This window comes from Tetrao urogallus (assembly GCF_951394365.1).
Source record: "Tetrao urogallus genome assembly, chromosome: 5".
Lineage (NCBI taxonomy): Eukaryota > Metazoa > Chordata > Aves > Galliformes > Phasianidae > Tetrao > Tetrao urogallus.
In genome coordinates, this window is record NC_136818.1 from 14946588 (window position 1) to 14960894 (window position 14307).

Genomic DNA, 14307 nt, shown 5'->3' on the forward strand with positions numbered 1-14307 from the left:
CAGCAATCAGTCCAGTGTTTAGAACTCAACATTTCCTACGGTGGCTTAGAAGGATATTTGATGCAAGTCGTATTCCATGTCTCAGGTGCCATGTATTTTGCCATTAAGTAGCATTTTGAATGTGGGTGAACTGAAGTAAGTTGTGCTCTGTGGCAGTCCTGGCAAGCCCAGGCTCCTGTGTACCTTTCCAGCATTTTCTCTTTATTGCTGCTGCAGCAAAAGAAGCATTTCTCTGGAGAATCTTTAAGAAGTTATCCTACTTCTTCATGTTGATCTCCACTTAACATTTCTTGTGAATGTCTCTTTTTCTCAAGTTAAAAACGTAGCCTGTCACCAGACACTGCTGATAAGTTTACTTACCACGATTACGTGCAGCAGTAATGCCGTTGTTGAGTAGCAGCTTTGTCCTTTTTTTGACAATATAAGTGACAAAGAGGTTCTGCTGGGGGACTGCAGAGCTCCTGGTAGGTGGACTTGGGTAGGTGGGCTGTGCACGCGGCTCCACGCTTAGACCATGGTGGTGGCTAGCAGCGTGTGTGCTGTGCTAATGAGGAGCTGCACTATGCAAGCAGCAACCGCTGAAGGGAACAAGGGATCACAGCAGCTTGTGTTTGCACTGCCAGAATCTCCTTCATCTAAATTCCACACACATCACTTACAAGAAATAAAGCAATGCTATAGCACAACAAAGACCCCTAAAACTACAAATGAAATCTATCAAGCGTAGAGGCCATGCTGCATGGTGCATCCTGAGGACCGCCCCTGGGAGAGCTGGGCACCTGAACCATGTTGGTGGGTTCCACTGTTCGGCTGAATCAGGAGTGTGAGCTCTTAAAATGTGGCAGTGATAGGTGGTGATTGTGGTGAGCATTTACGGTATTAGTCAAAGGGCACTTCTCATTAATTGTCCTTGGGAGTATTTTTGTTACATTCCCATGTGGATTTATCTTTCCATCATAACTTACTGGGGAGTTTCAGTGCTGGTTTGATCTCAAGGATGCATTACACAACACGCTGTAGGCTTTTGTATCAGCGTCTCTGCCCGTGCATGCTTGTCTGGTGGCTGATTTTTCAGAAGAGTTGGTGACGTCAGCCAGACATCTGAGGTGAAGATAAAGCCCTTGATCTGCCCATAGCACCCACAGTTCTGGTTAGCTGAAGTGCTCTAGCAACTTGCACTCAAAACATAGTAGGTTTAAAACCGCGGTGAGTATGCGCACAAATATTCCAGCACATCTCAGAAACCACTATGAATGGCAACAGAGGTGAACGAAACACAATAGCTAAAAGGGCCTGTGAAACCTGAGCACAGGGTAAGGCTGTAGCCAGGCATCTGAGATCACAGCCAGTGTAGAGCTGGAGGGACGCAGAGGCCGCGTCAACCCTCTGGTGGGGGTGGGAGGCTGTGTGAGACCAGTTTGTCTCCCTGCACACACAGGGCCTCAGTGCCGCCATGGGACACATTGAGATGGGTGTCAGAAGGACCAGGTCGGAGGCAGCCAGGGACCTGCTGCCACATCACGTCCTGGATGGATTTCAAACCTTGCAGAAGGACTTTCTTGCTATCTCATGTGGACGGGGAGTGCTGGCTGTGGGAGGCTGAGCTCTGGCCTTGCTCTTTTTCCAGGAGGATGATTCCCGTGACCGAGTTTCGCCAGTTCTCAGAGCAGCAGCCGGCGTTCAGGGTGCTGAAGCCCTGGTGGGATGTGTTCACAGACTATCTCTCTGTGGCCATGCTGATGATCGGCGTGTTTGGGTGCACACTGCAGGTAAATCGGCTGGGGCAGGGATGGGCGGTTCTTGCAGAAGTGTTGGGAGAGTGGTGATGCCATGGGTTGTTAATCACTTGAATTTGCAGCAAACAAAGCAAAATTTGCAGCTCCCAGGATTAAAGCTGTTTAGGCAGAAACATCAAATAGCACAGCCAGACTTTCCACAGCTGCAAATCAGTAGAGCTGTGCTAGGGTCAGTGAAGTGGTGCCAGCTTAGATAAGAACTGTTGGTTTGGCTTGTGCCTGGATGCCTGTTTTCACCACAATTTGGCATAACAAAACAGATGATCAAATTGAGTTCTTACATATTATCCCATTTTTGCTTAGGAGCTTGAAAAAATGCAATTCTGTAATTTCTGTTTTTCCTTTATTTGGCAAGCATTAATACTTTTTGCTTTTATGTTTCAAAGTGATTTGAAATGGATGTGCTTATTTTATTAATGCCACCCACAACTAATATAATGCTTCCTCCATTCCAAAGCAGCTCCGAACATGCTTACATGTAAACAATTGACATTACTGTCACTCACTGTAGCCAAATTTTGCTTAAGAGCCAAAAGCTGAAGAGAGATGGAAAATACTGTCTGGGATGGACTCCACACAAGCAGTTACAGTACTAGCTCAGACATGGGTCTCTCAGTTTTTGCCATGACTCAGAAATGGAGCTCTCATACTGATAGAGCTCTTATTTCAGGAAGGTTTTGCTCACGTATGTGGCATAAGATTTTCACATATTATGTCCCAAATTTAATGTGGAATCTACTGTGGTTTTACCTGGATTCACCATTTCAGATATTTTCACTGAAGAACATACAGTGTCCATGTTTAAAAACCTCTCCTATACAGTGCTGTTTTTTTCCATCAACAGCAAAGTGTTTGCTTAAGCACATGATGTAAAGCTTCTTGGTTTTAAATATATCTACTTGATTGGATGAAGCCCACTGGAGAACACTGTGACGAAACGCTTCAAACTTATTCCAGCTTATTACCAGAGGCATGAATCCAGGGTGTAAGTAATGGTGTATATCAGAATAACATTTACAGGCAAAGATTAACAGTAAGAGTTTCTGAAGTGTCGACAGTTACTGTTAGAAACATGTAGTCTCGTCTCCCTGCACCAGGGCAGATTGTCAAGGAGGATCTGTTTTGGAAGCTCTTGTTGCATACTCTATTCATAGTGCTTTCAGCAACCACCATGTCAAAGGGTACATCCACAATACAGAAGAAGGCATGTTCTTAGTTCAGGATGATCCCAGTTAATCATTCAGGGCAAATAACAGGGCTCCTTGGTTTGTCACATGGATTCATATTTTAAGTTCAGACCTCTGGGGACTGTGGCAAGTAACTCAGGCTTATCCCAAATTAAACCAAAGGTGATTGGTCCCTTAAGGCAGTCTCACCTGACTGCCAATGTGGATGGACAGCCTAAATTAAGGAAGTTGCTCTTTTTTGTGTTACAGACAGACTCAGGAGCAGAAGTACTTTATTCTGTTGTATATAAAGTACTTTTATATACATTGGAGTGTCATAGAAGAACTCTATATGAGACGCTGAATAAAACAGTGCCCATGTGCACATGTATAAAACACAACTCTCTAAGTATCCCTACCTGGCCTTACTAAGACTGAAGATAAAGAATGTCCCAGCACAGATGTGCTCATGTTGACTCTTTGTCAGCCATTTTGGATGTGATAGACATCACTGAGTGTAAAGTCACACAGATGCAGTCACACTGCTTTCAAGCCTAAGCTGTATGAATACCATGTTGCACTTTGCTAGGGTGAATATACCCAGCGAGAACAATCTGTCTCTGCAGAGAGCAGTGCAAGAGATCCCTGGTCTTTTGTGAAAACATTACTCATGTTTTTCCTTTTCCTGGTTTATCTCAGTGCCCCCTTATCCAAATAATGGAAAGCTAACCATCAATGAAAAGGGGTGACCTAGTTCTTGGCATATAGAACAAGTATCTTGTTGGGACTGATAACAGTAATAGTCATCTCACAAACTGTGGGACCAAGTGCTAGGCTATGGGGTGGAATGCCTGAAGCTGGAGGAACTCCAGGGGCAGTTACCCAGTCATGCTGCCATCATTGTTTGTACATCAGTTTAAAAGATATCTTTTTGTGTGTTTCAGGTCATGCAAGACAAGATAATATGCCTTCCAAAGCGAGTCCAGCCTTGCCAGAACCAATCTAATACTTCAGTCGTAATTAGCACAATCCCAGATACAACCCCTCTTCCTCCACCCAAGCCATCAACCCCTCCAGCTACAGTTGAAATGAAAGGACTGAAGACTGATTTGGACCTTCAGCAGTACAGCTTTATTAATCAGGTGTGCTACGAACGTGCCCTGCACTGGTATGCCAAGTACTTCCCTTACCTTGTCCTTATACACACGCTGGTCTTCATGCTGTGTAGTAACTTTTGGTTCAAATTCCCTGGATCGAGCTCCAAAATTGAACACTTCATTTCAATACTTGGGAAATGTTTTGATTCTCCGTGGACAACAAGGGCCTTATCTGAAGTGTCAGGAGAAGACTCTGAAGAGAAAGATAACAGGAAAAACAACATAAACAAATCTAATACTACCCAACCAAGCACTGAAGGCACTTTGGTCAAGACACAGTCTTTAAAATCAATCCCTGAGAAGCTGGTTGTGGATAAGGGAACACATGGGGCACTGGACAAGAAAGAAGGTGAACAGGCCAAAGCACTGTTCGAAAAGGTGAAGAAATTTAGACTGCATGTTGAGGAGGGGGACATACTCTATGTCATGTATGTTCGTCAGACTGTACTGAAGGTAATTAAATTCCTTATTATCATTGCTTACAACACAGCACTTGTCTCAGAAGTTAATTTTACAGTCGTCTGTAATGTTGATATAGAAGACATGACAGGATACAAGAATTTTTGCTGTAATCACACAATGGCACATCTATTCTCTAAACTGTCATACTGCTACCTGTGCTTTGTAAGCATCTATGGCCTCACATGCCTTTATACTCTATACTGGCTGTTCTATCGCTCACTGAAAGAATATTCCTTTGAATATGTCCGGCAGGAGACAGGAATTGATGATATCCCAGATGTCAAGAATGACTTTGCTTTTATGCTTCATATGATAGATCAGTATGACCCTCTCTATTCGAAGAGGTTTGCTGTCTTTCTGTCTGAAGTCAGTGAAAATAAGCTGAAACAGCTGAACTTAAACAATGAGTGGACTGCAGATAAACTAAGACAGAGGCTACAAATGAACTCCCATAGCCATTTGGAGCTACAGCTTTTCATGCTCTCTGGGCTACCTGACACGGTGTTTGAAATTACTGAGCTGCAGTCTTTAAAACTTGAAATCATTAATAACGTAATGATACCAGCAACCATTGCACAGTTGGACAATCTCCAGGAGCTGTCACTGCACCAGTGTTCTGTTAAGATCCACAGCGCTGCCTTGGCATTTCTGAAGGAGAATCTCAAGATCCTGAGTGTGAAATTTGACGACATCAGAGAACTTCCGCACTGGATGTATGGCCTCAGAAATCTGGAAGAACTCTACTTAATTGGCTCCTTAAGTCATGATATTTCCAAAAACATTACATTGGAATCTTTTCGGGAACTTAAAAGCCTTAAAGTTCTTTACATAAAGAGTAATTTGTCAAAAATCCCACAATCTGCAGTCGATGTTTCAAGTCACCTGCAAAAATTGTGCATCCATAACGACGGCACTAAGCTAGTGATGCTCAACAACCTGAAGAAGATGGTCAACTTGACACAGCTGGAACTGGTTCACTGTGATTTAGAGCGCATACCTCACGCAGTCTTTAGCCTTCTCAGTCTTCAGGAGTTGGATTTAAAGGAAAACAACCTCAAATCCATTGAAGAAATAGTAAGTTTTCAACATCTGAGAAAACTGACAATCCTAAAGCTGTGGTACAACAGTATAACATACATCCCAGAGCACATAAAGAAACTCACTAGTCTCGAACGGCTTTCCTTCAGCCATAACAAAATAGAGGTTCTTCCATCCCACCTGTTCCTATGCAACAAAATCAGATATTTGGATTTGTCTTACAATGACATTCGCTTTATTCCCCCTGAAATAGGAGTCCTGCAGAGTTTACAGTACTTTTCTATTACTTGCAACAAAGTGGAGAGTGTGCCAGATGAACTATACTTTTGCAAAAAACTTAAGACTCTGAAAATTGGGAAAAATAATTTGTCTGTCCTTTCACCTAAAATTGGTAATTTGGTATTCCTCTCCCACTTGGATATTAAAGGCAATCATTTTGAAATTCTCCCACCAGAACTTGGTGAATGTAGGTCTCTGAAGCGGACTGGTTTCACTGTAGAGGACACTCTGTTTGAAACGTTGCCTTCTGATGTCAGGGAACAAATGAAAGCTGAATAAATAGCTTCCTCTTCCTCAGTTTTACAGAAATAACGCTTCTACCAAATACCCTGTAGAAAGTGCATACTCTGAATATGCATTTAGTTTGTTATCTTTTTTTTTTTTTTGCCTTTTCAAAAAGTCCTTTCTGTACAAACAAATTTGGAGTAAGGAGTACATATATTTTTAAAATAAAATTTTCTTGTATTTTTTCACTGTTTTAAGATATTTTAAAGTTTATTTTGCCCTGACAGCAAGGGTGTTTGTAACTTAATTTTTACTAGCAAAAGTAAATGGTTTTATCTGCTGTTGATTGTTTTTTTTTTTTTCCTCTTTGGTAAATCCCAATAGGGAAATTGTATTTAAACTGTATGTTTTGAATTGCATAATTTGTAACAGGTAATTATATTGTCTTCCTGGTTACTGTTAATCTCTTAGGATGAGGTCTTCAACAGGTAGTACTGCAGGTGCTGAATGCCTCATTCCCTCTTTTTTTTTTTTGTGGGAGCTGAAGGTGTTCAACATCTAACAAGGTCTGGGTTGACCTTCCTTTAATTTATGGCACTGTTTTCTCAGATGGTCAAAGCAAGCAGATACGGTTCTTTCCATACAAGGGCTGGAGGTATTTTCATAAGTCGGAGGGAATATGCAGAACTTCTCCAGGGCCTTTTGGAAAGCGTAGTCTAGGTCTCTGTTTGCATGCTGTCCGAGCAGGAGGCACTGACTGCGATTTCCGCTCCAGAGCCGGAGGAGTAAGGGCACAGGTCAGAGAGGAGTCTCTACCAAAATGACTCATGCTGAAGATTTTATGAACAGTGCAGAGGGATTCAGCTGCCCGTTTCCTGCTGACGTGAATGGAAGGGGTGCAATGAACTCGCAGTGTTGAAAAAGTCAACCCAGGGAGATAAAACACTATTTTCAAAAATGCTCTACCCATCTTCCACTTACTGTGCGGTCCTGCAAGGGAGAAAGTGTCCTCTGTGTCTCTCAGTCACTTCCCACAGGGATGCTTGGCACCATGCAGGACCGGGATTCAGAAAAAGTGCAATCATCTTTAGTTTGTGAACCTTCTGGCAAGGAAATAACATTATTTTTAGCAGTGAACATGCTCCTTATTTGAGCTTTGGTATTACATTGCCAAGCCCAACACAAGAACATTTGCAGATTTGCAAAAATGGGATTCATTGAATACATTAACTTTTTCAAAGTCTCAGCCTCCAGAGGACAGTGGTGAAGGCTGTGTTTTCCTCTCCCAGATAGTAATTAAATCAGAGGTCATACATTTGGAGGTCTGTCTGCTTTTTAAAATAATTTAATAGACAATAATATCTTTAGTGATTATGCTTCAAGTTGGGAACTTTGTCCTCTGAAACTGTTCTGTTGTTTACTTATCCAGCTGCTTGCTTGCTTCTAGGCAAGTTTGGCAGACATAGTCCATGAACACTCACGTGCTGCTCACAAGCTAATTTAAGCTAATAAAAAATAACCATATGATTGCAAAGTGCTTGGCTGGGAGGAGATCTTTTCATCCTATCTAGCAGTGCACATTGAGTCAGATGCAGGCACTGGATAAATGCTTTCCAAGAATATCTAGGAGTAAGTACTTCTTTCTCTAGGAGCCAATGCTGTTCATAAGTTGCAAATTGTTCAAAGTTCTGTAAAATAACTGCTTGACTATCGCTGGGTTGGTTGCTCTTAAATGTTTTCTAGCTGCAATCAAGCGTTTTGAACTACCATCGTTCTGAGTTCTTGAGCTTATTGTTGTTTTGAGTCAGACTTACACAGGTGGGGAGACAAAATGAGTATTTCCCCATTCATTCAGGGTGTGATGCACAATCCAGTAAGTAGGTTTGCCCCTAGACTCAGTGAGCAATTTGTTGTACTTGAGCGTGTTCTGGAGAAGATCTGTGTGATTAATCAAAGCTGGGTCAGGCTTTGATTCACGAATCAAAATGATTTTTTTCCAAGTTGTTTGATTTAGTTCCATGAAAGAGCTATAATTGATGTAGCTGTTGCAAGAGCTACTCTTAGTCATATATGGAATGCACTTATTGGAGCAGTTGGCAGTACATACATATTCTAAATGTGTTTCACTTTGATGTAATGTGAGGGAGAGAAATGTTTCGTTGCTCATATTAACCTAATTATGTAAACCAAAGTGCTGTTGTCCCTGATGAATGTAAACTGTTTAAGATGTCCAAGTAATCGGTGGAGCTGTATAGTTATCTTATTTAGATTTGGAATACGGGATTACATTTGAAGTTTTGTTGTTTTTTTTTTATCTTTATATTCCTAGATGTCGCATTTTAAGCCTATAATTTATTTTGTGTCTAATGTTGTTCCATGTGCAGCGCTCTGTCTTCTGAACGGAAATTATGCACACCTCATAACTGAAGGCTGGAGATTTGTTCTGTTCTCTGTTTTAAAATACATCATAGAGGATGTGGGGGTTTTCTTTGCCACTGATTATATTTATGCCATTGCAGTCCCTCATGTGGACGCAGTTACATGAGTATAAAGTGCCTTGTGCTGGTATTTCCGTAATTACTTTCTGCATAGGAATAAATCTTACCAGCCTAAGCACTTTCAAGCTAATAACTGTATCTTCCCCAATGGTTTGGTCTGCTGGAACAGCTTATTCAATGGAACAGCTTGCTGCCCCTGAGGAGGAATTTCCTTGGTGTCCTTCTTCCTCCCTTGCTCCCATTCCACAGCATCTGACTGCTTCGCTCGTACCTTTACGGCTCTGGTGCTTGTCTGTTTCCTCCACAGGACAAATCAACATACTGAGCCAGCAGAAAACAAAGCCAGTAAGAAAAAAAAAAAAAAAAAAAAAAGAAAAGGACACATTTGCTGCAGGCTCAGCTCTCTGAAGGATTGATGGCAAGGGCCTGGGGCTGCAGCCAGGGTCTGTGCCTGGAGCAGTTGGATGGGTTGCTCTGGAGATGCTAGGTCAGCTCAGCACTTGGAGAGCCGTGTGCTGTGTCTGTAACAGAGTCAGGTGGCAGCCTTTCATGGGTAGACAGCCCTCAGGCTTGTGGTGAATGAAAAAAATATCAGATCACTGTTAAACTGATTGAAACAAACTCAGGTAGCTGCACTGCTGACTTTTCTATACTTACTATCTAGTCTGTGGGGTGCATTTTCCTAAACTATGTTACAGTATTTTAGAAGTGTGTCAGCACAGAGAAGATTATTTCCTAATTCTGTATGACCTCCTGGAAAACATATAAAAGTGCCATATTTACTCAGTGATTCATGTACTGCTCATATGTATATTCACGTGCAATTGTGTACTAGAAAACTTTTCTGTGAACTATAGTATTTGGCTTGGAATGGATGGACTTTTTGTGGATAATCAGGCATGGTTTGTATGAGTTCATATAATTAATTACACTAATCAGGTGCCTAATGATAACTAATACAATGGCCAGAATATAAGAGAGTCATTTAACATTATTGCTTTAAAATAATGCAAGTCTTCCTTGGTAGCGGAAGCAGAGGTGACAGCATGCCTCAAAAATAAGAAGACAATCTTAATTGTGCATTAAGCCTGAAAAACAAACCTACTTTGAGATCAAAATTGGACAGTGTGCACTTCCCCCTTTGTCACAGTTAGGATGGATATCATGCTGACCTTGTGCATCTAGCCAATTCAGCAGCTTCTGCAAATTGTGATTGTGAAGCGCCCGCTCCAAGTCTCATATTGCAGTTCTGGCACTTCCACTTCTTGTGTTGAGTGGTGACAGGTCCTGTAAGAATGCCAAGGAAAAACTCTGAGATTTGATCAAATGGACAAACACCTTAATTCTGTACCAAGAATCTGAATTTGTCAATAGATCTGCCTAGTGTTACATTGCAATATAGTGCACCCAGGAAAAAGTGAAATAAAACATTCTTTTATAATAATGAGCACGGTCAGACTGCAATGTGTTTATTTCTTGGGAAACATTTTGTTTCTGGGCTCCCGGTAGATCAAGCACAACCATCTTTTAGGTTTGATCTCTCAGGAGGGAAGTCAGGAAAACATGCTTGAGAAAACATTGTTAGGCGTGACAGGATTTACGGTGACACAGTTTGGCTTCCTGCACTCCTTCCCTTCCATGGCTCCCAGCTTGAGGGCACACAATGAAGCCGTCCCTGGGGAGCAGCTCCCTGTGCTCCCAGCGCCTGCCTGCGCCATGTGGGAAATGATGCTGTGAGCCCTGGTGCTGACGCAACCCTCGATAAATCTCTCTGCTCAATGCGATGCACTTGTGCTGCTCACACTCAGTATGGTATGTGTTCCTCACTTCTTTAGGTTGGGAGCAATGACACGATGTAGCAAGGATGTGGAGGGCTGGGAGAGCTGGTCCACTCCCGGCAGCCTCACAGGAGATAGCATCTTGGGTCTCTCCCATTGGGATGGGCACAGAAATGCTGGCCAAATGGCAAAGGGGTCCTGGGGCAGCGAGGCCACACTGTCAGCACTGATGTCACCTGTTCTTTAAACTCTGTTGTTGCAGGGCAAGCTCAGGACTGGAATGAGCTGAGCTCTGACAAACCTCATCTTTCAGCTTCTTTAGGATGTGTCCAGGGAAGGAGGACCTAAGGAGCCAGAGTCCAATCAGCTCGTGAGGCTGCGCCTGATCAGCAACAGCTTCACATGCTTGGCAGCAGACTGCAACAAGACAAGAGCCAGGTTGTAACTGTGGGGAGCTGTCAATAACCGCTCTGGAAGGTTTGTTGTAATATGCTGCATGTGAAAGTGCAGACAACCAGATTGCCTGTCCTCTTCTCATTTGGAGTATGTGTTAAACCCTGAAGTGAAGAAGAGCAGTCTTGTTTCTTTTTCCCTTGTGATTATCTCAGAAATGCCCCTCCTGCCAAGGGCGGAGATCTTCCCCTTGCCATCTCCTTCCCAGTCAGCAGTGGGAGAGATGGTCCTCATATGAAGGCCAGGGTCACTGCAGGAGCACAGAAGCAGAACCAGGAGTGCTGGGAGGTGAGGACAAGCCCTCATCTTCCTCCTGCAGCTGGGGCAGCGCCAGGGCAGGGCCAGGCAGACTGTCCTGCTGGGGGGTTGCTTGGCAAGACAGGTCCATGCAGGCCCACCCCCACCCACCAGCACCCGCACAACCCCAGGTTCTGATCCTGGTTTCCCATCTCATGTCCTGCTCTTTCTGCAGCCAAGGACCTGGCAGTCAAACCCAGGCCGGACCTGCCCTGTCTCCCCACTGGAATAAGAGAAGGCCTGTGTGCTGCAGGCAGACATGAGGTTTGGCAGAGGTGCAATGGATGGCAACTGGTCCCAGCCCATCGTGACGACTTTGCTTCCAGCCCCCTGGCTCCAGGTTTGTCTGGCGCAGAAGTTTTTATCACTGTCTCCATACTAAACAGGCTGTCCTGTGACTGGTCTGCGGCCAACTGCATTTGCTCTGTCAAGTAAACTTTGATGCTAGTCATGGTTGTTTGCAGGTCCATGGTGGGTCCTCACACTTGGGCTGTCTGTAGATGCATAGGCTTGAAACGGTCTTCCACTGGGCCAGGGAGGGTCTGGATGTACCCAGATGTTGTTCCTCCAGTAAGAAAACAAAGACCATAACCTCAAGGAGCACTACAGTCATGACCAGAGGGGTCTGGTGGCTCTTGGCCAGGGCAGAATTCCCAGGCACTAACCACGGACTGTGCAGGCAAGGTGTGTAATCCCAGGGTGTGGAGGTAAAACACCTACACTGCAGACAGGCTTGAACCTTTCTGCTGTCAGGCATGATTTTATCAGTCCATCCTCTCCTCTGCTGCCAGGACTCATGAAGCTGCACCTAAACTGGGGGAGAGTCTGAGCGGCTCATCCAGCAGCACTGTCCATGTGGCATAGTAGCAGTGGCATGGGCACTTGAAAAGGCAATGGCCAGATGGTGCTTCCTTCAAAACCATTTGAGTATCTACAGGACGGTTGGGATACGTGTGTCTGTGCTCCTTTACAATATTGCCATGGCTGGCTGGCTGGCACATGACACAGACGGGCCCTTAGTTACTTCCAATGACTGGCAGGTCCCCCCGCACAGCACAGAGGTAGTGAGGGAATTCCAAAAGGTTGCCAGATGCAATGAGAGCCACAGAGCACGTGGAGACTGCAGCCAGGAATCTCGCTAAAACATGTCTTGCTGCCAGCCTTGCATGATCCTGCAGATGTGCACTGACTTGATTTGTTGTGCTTTTGCATTTCTGGAGTAAGAGGGCTACTCATCTGCCAGAGGTATTTTTTCACATGAATTTTATGGAGTGCGGTAAATAAGCATTGATGCTGTGTTGAATTAAAATTGAACTAAGATGTAACCCTTGCCTCTTGCCAGTTGGGGTCATGTGGCACTGCTAGGTTGGCTTGTGGAGACTGAATACAATTGTATTCATTCAGTAAAATATTTTGGCAAAGCTATAGCATCCTGCTTCCTTACTGTGGGCAGAGAGTAGTTCAGTGAGCAGAGAACTCCGGTGCCGTCACAGGGTAACCCTTCAGAATAGTTGCTGGCTGCAGCTAAAGGCTAAATGGGATTTTTACAATTCCAGAACAAGTTACAAACCAAAACAAAGTGCATAGTAATCCCCCTGGCAGACAGTTACTTGGGGAAGCTGAAGTGTCAAGAGCTGGTGAGCTCTGCAGCCTCCGTGCCAGCCTCTGCTTCAAGATGATGCTGCAGTGAAGCAACTTCCTTGCCCCCTTGGCTGCAGCAGTTCTGCACTGTGGGTGCTGAGCAGGAGACTGCCGTGCCCAGTGGGTAGGATTTATTGTTGTCTTTAAATATCCTTTAAAGCAAAGTAAGCCTTTGGGGAATTCTACCCCTGTTGTTCTAGCAAACTGAAGAGTTTTACCAAGCCAAAAACCTGAGCATCTGTTTCATACCTTCAAACAGAAGTGTAATCACCTGAGCCATGCTCTGCAAAGCGTGCACTCACCCAGTGGAAGAGCAACCCAGCAGTTCGGATTTGGGGCTGGGTTGGGCAGCGCCCGCTCCTCCTGTGCTCACGGGGTCTTCATGTCAAGGGTCTCCATGTGAGTGGCCTGATGTGCTGCCGTGGGAGCCATGTCCTTACCTTGCCCAGGCCAGTGACTGTTTCTGAGGCATGGGGGACCAGTGTGCACGGGCTTTGTTGGGACTCATGCTGCTCCTGAGCCCATGTTGATGCCGCAGGGAATGGGGAAGTGGGAGAAGTAGCAGCGTTGCCATGGCAGTCTGGCAGCAGGGATGTAGGCTCTTTTTCTTCCACTTTTTAACTCACTGGGAGCCAACACAAAGGGTTGTGAGGCCCTGGGAAGGCAGCAGGATAGGTCTTGGGCAGCCCCAGTGCCAAGATGCAGCATGGCCTTGCCTCCCCAGCACTCAGTCTGCCTTTAGGACAACTGGGGTTTTCATGTAGGGAAAAAGTAATCTGTGTTTACCGAAGCTCCTCTCCTCTCCTCTCCTCTCCTCTCCTCTCCTCTCCTCTCCTCTCCTCTCCTCTCCTCTCCTCTCCTCTCCTCTCCTCTCCTCTCCTCTCCTCTCCTCTCCTCTCCTCTCCTCTCCTCTCCTCTCCTCTCCTCTCCTCTCCTCTCCTCTCCTCTCCTCTCCTCTCCTCTCCTCTCCTCTCCTCTCCTCTCCTCTCCTCTCCTCTCCTCTCCATTTTTTTTTTCTTTTTCTTCCAATTTTGCAGCTGTAATTCCTATTAGGAAGGCTGATTCCTGCTGATAAGGGCAGGAGGCGAGGTCATTGCTCCTAAGGGAAGTTACACATAAATATGAAAGATGTTGCTGCTCAAAACTTAGAGATTTCAGACCTGATTATTTCTCTGTCCCAGATTTTGCAAAACATTTATTGACATTTTTTAGTTTTTCCCGGGAAATTAACCTGACTCCTCTGACAATCTAGAAGATGACTGAAGTAGTGCATCTCCTGCGGCCAGTCAGGCTGCCTGTGTGTCCTGATTCCAGCAAGGGCAACATGCCTAAACACACTAGTAACAACGTGAAGCGGTCAAGTACAGGTGGGGCCCATGTCAGGTGTGCCCACTGGCAATGTCACCATAGTTCTCCTTCTCACTGCTGCAGGTGTGCTCCGTCTGCCAGGAGTGAACACTGACCTTGTTTTTGGCTGAGGATATTACGAGTTAGGAATTGGAGGATGAGGAATAGTT

General features: G+C 44.7%; 1 protein-coding gene across 1 annotated transcript; it reads left to right on the forward strand.

Moving 5' to 3' along the window:
• Nucleotides 1-1631: 1631 nt before the first annotated feature.
• LRRC8C (leucine rich repeat containing 8 VRAC subunit C) lies at nucleotides 1632-6177 on the forward strand (the record flags this gene model as incomplete). Its single annotated transcript, XM_079536544.1, has 2 exons — nucleotides 1632-1769; nucleotides 3907-6177. 2 exons carry the CDS (start codon nucleotides 1632-1634, stop codon nucleotides 6175-6177), a joined length of 2409 nt encoding a protein of 802 aa, XP_079392670.1.
• Between the last annotated feature and the right edge of the window lie 8130 nt (nucleotides 6178-14307).